The sequence below is a fragment of the Charadrius vociferus genome, unplaced genomic scaffold, assembly GCF_000708025.1.
Source record: "Charadrius vociferus isolate BGI_N301 unplaced genomic scaffold, ASM70802v2 scaffold758, whole genome shotgun sequence".
Lineage (NCBI taxonomy): Eukaryota > Metazoa > Chordata > Aves > Charadriiformes > Charadriidae > Charadrius > Charadrius vociferus.
Window position 1 is genome coordinate 1,755,633 of NW_009649934.1, and position 2,280 is coordinate 1,757,912.

Here is a 2,280-nt window from a genome sequence, read left to right on the forward strand (position 1 = left end):
ATCATGGAGAGATTGCCCAGATTAGGGCCCGAGATCAGAGATCTCAGGATGTGATTCCCCCATCCCAAGGTTTAACATCCAGATGAAGATGCCAACGTATTCAGCCAAGCTGGACCAGGGAAGCAGTGTTTCATCTCATGCCTTCTCCCGATCACATCCCGACACCACAGTGTCACTGGGGGACCCTCCTGCCCCAAAACGTGCCATGGCGGAAGACAAGGAGATGCTTGCAAGTGCTTACCAGTTTTATTAGCAGCCCCCACAGTCAGGCTGGTCACCCTGCCCTCCCCGGTGTCCCAGCTCACTTGGCAAAGCTCTGGGTGTCACAGCGAGGTCCCTGCCACTTGCCGTAGCACTGGCAGCTGAATTCCTGGGCCAGCCGGGAGACGTCATCGCCAGACTCCAAGCTCTGTGCCACCAGCCAGGGCTTGCCAGCTTTCAGGTCGATGGCGAAGCGGAAGGGGTCAAGGTGGAGGAAGCCCTGCTTGTTCTCCTGGCGCACACAGCGACCCCGGCCGGAGCACAGGCTCTGGCTGCACAGATCGGCGCTCGCCGTCACGTTGACGATGTAGTGGCCCAGGGGCCCCTCCACGTAGTCCTTCAGCCTCAGGCACATCTCCTGCAACATCATGCGGTGTCACAGCCATGCATGGCCAGGGAATGGGGGGTCCCCGCAAGCAGCGCCTTGTGCCACACTCACCTTGGAGGTGCTGTAGTTAAGGCTGCCCCAGAGGATGATGCCAGCAGCGCCCTGAGCCGCGCTCTCCCCTATGGTGTTCACCAGGTTCTCCTGCACCCAAGGGGAAAGGAGAAGTCAACAGTGCCCAAAGCCCCTGCGCCACCCGAGCAGAGCTAAAGACTTCCTGGTGCCAACCCATCAGCCCAAGAGGTGCCCACCACCCCCGTCACCTGGGAGAGGAAGTCAACGGTGCAGTCGAAGGCGATCTGGGAGTAGGGCAGGACAGGGACACTGTCGTTGAGGACACCACGCTGGACAGCAAAGGCCTCGGCCACACGGTGCCGGACATAGGCAAGTGCCTTGTTGGTGCCGTTGAAGAGGGGGGGCAGGTAGATGCTGGGGTAGAGCGCCCGGCTGCTCTTCCAGAGCCACTGCAGCTCCTTGTTCCTCTGCTGCTCCACCGTCGGGCACATCCCGGTGTAGGGCTGGCTGTCGAAGTCATTGTTGTAGCAGTTGGGGAAGCCATAGAAACCCCAGCAGCCATTGGGCCGGAGGGTCTCTCCCAGCTGCAGCGTCTGCTCCATGAAGGTGCGGGCGCTCTGCTCAAACTGCTGCTGGGCCACCTTCTTTACCAGGTCGGGGGTCCACTGTGGGTGCTGCTGCCGCACCAGCTCCTCTGACTTCTGCCGGTAGATGTCCATGGAGGCCCAGTTGCGGACCCACAGCGGGCGCCACTTCTCCCAGTCAATAACAGCCAGCCCATCATAGGCAGGGCTAGGCAAAGTGACCTTGATGTCCTGGGTGGCTTCATGAAGGTGAGCCTCCACGCTGGCATTTTGGGGGAGCCCCCCATTCACCGGGACCCCCTCAGAGGTGTAGTAGGGGAGCAGCCCCAGCTCCTTGCTGTAGAAGAGGGTGATGTCCTGCCCGATGAAGGACTGCTGGTCATTGGCCAACACGTCGAAGATCTCCAGGTTGAGGGTGACATTGTACTTCTTAGCGCAGCGCTCGGTGGGAATGTTCCAGACAGTGACGAAGGGGCGGTTGACGAGGACAGGGCCGGACCCCCCTGCACAGGCCATGAAGGGCAGGAGCAGCAGGAGGACCAAGCAGAACCACCCTGATGCCATGGTGCCGGTGGACTCAGGATGGGTCCCTGAGCTGCCCGAGGAGAGCCGAGACAGGCTGAGACAGGGGTAGACCTCGGTGCTTTTATCCCCAACCTGAGCTGGAGCCAGCGTTTAACCCACACCCCGGTTCCCAGGCGGTGCCAGTCACCAAGGGGTCACCTCTCCCACCTCCTCACATGAAGTTCCCAAAGTTATCTGGCCCTGGAGTCCTGCCAGCCCTGGTTAATGACCGCCGGCGGCAGGCCCGGCTGGGGAGGAATGCGCAGAGTCAACACCCGGTGACGGGGCTGGCGATGAGCTGGGCTGGAAAGACAAACAGACACGGGCAGAGTGGAAAGCAGGGGGGGGGGCAAGGTCACGGTGACGGACGCAGGCTGGGCCGACGGGTGCCGCTGGGGAAGCGTGTGGCACCAGCCATGGGATGGGCGGAGGAGGGCACTGCTGAGGGGAAGCTCACAGCAACGGGCACGA

The 2,280-nt window shown here is 61.8% G+C and overlaps 1 protein-coding gene across 1 annotated transcript; it reads right to left on the reverse strand.

Annotated features, from left to right (window-relative positions):
* Positions 1 to 301: 301 nt before the first annotated feature.
* Positions 302 to 1,809, reverse strand: HYAL1 (hyaluronoglucosaminidase 1). Its single transcript, XM_009891254.1, has 3 exons — positions 910 to 1,809; positions 701 to 790; positions 302 to 619 (listed from the first exon to the last, which is right to left on the reverse strand). Exons 1-3 carry the CDS (start codon positions 1,807 to 1,809, stop codon positions 302 to 304), a joined length of 1,308 nt encoding a protein of 435 aa, XP_009889556.1.
* Positions 1,810 to 2,280: the final 471 nt, after the last annotated feature.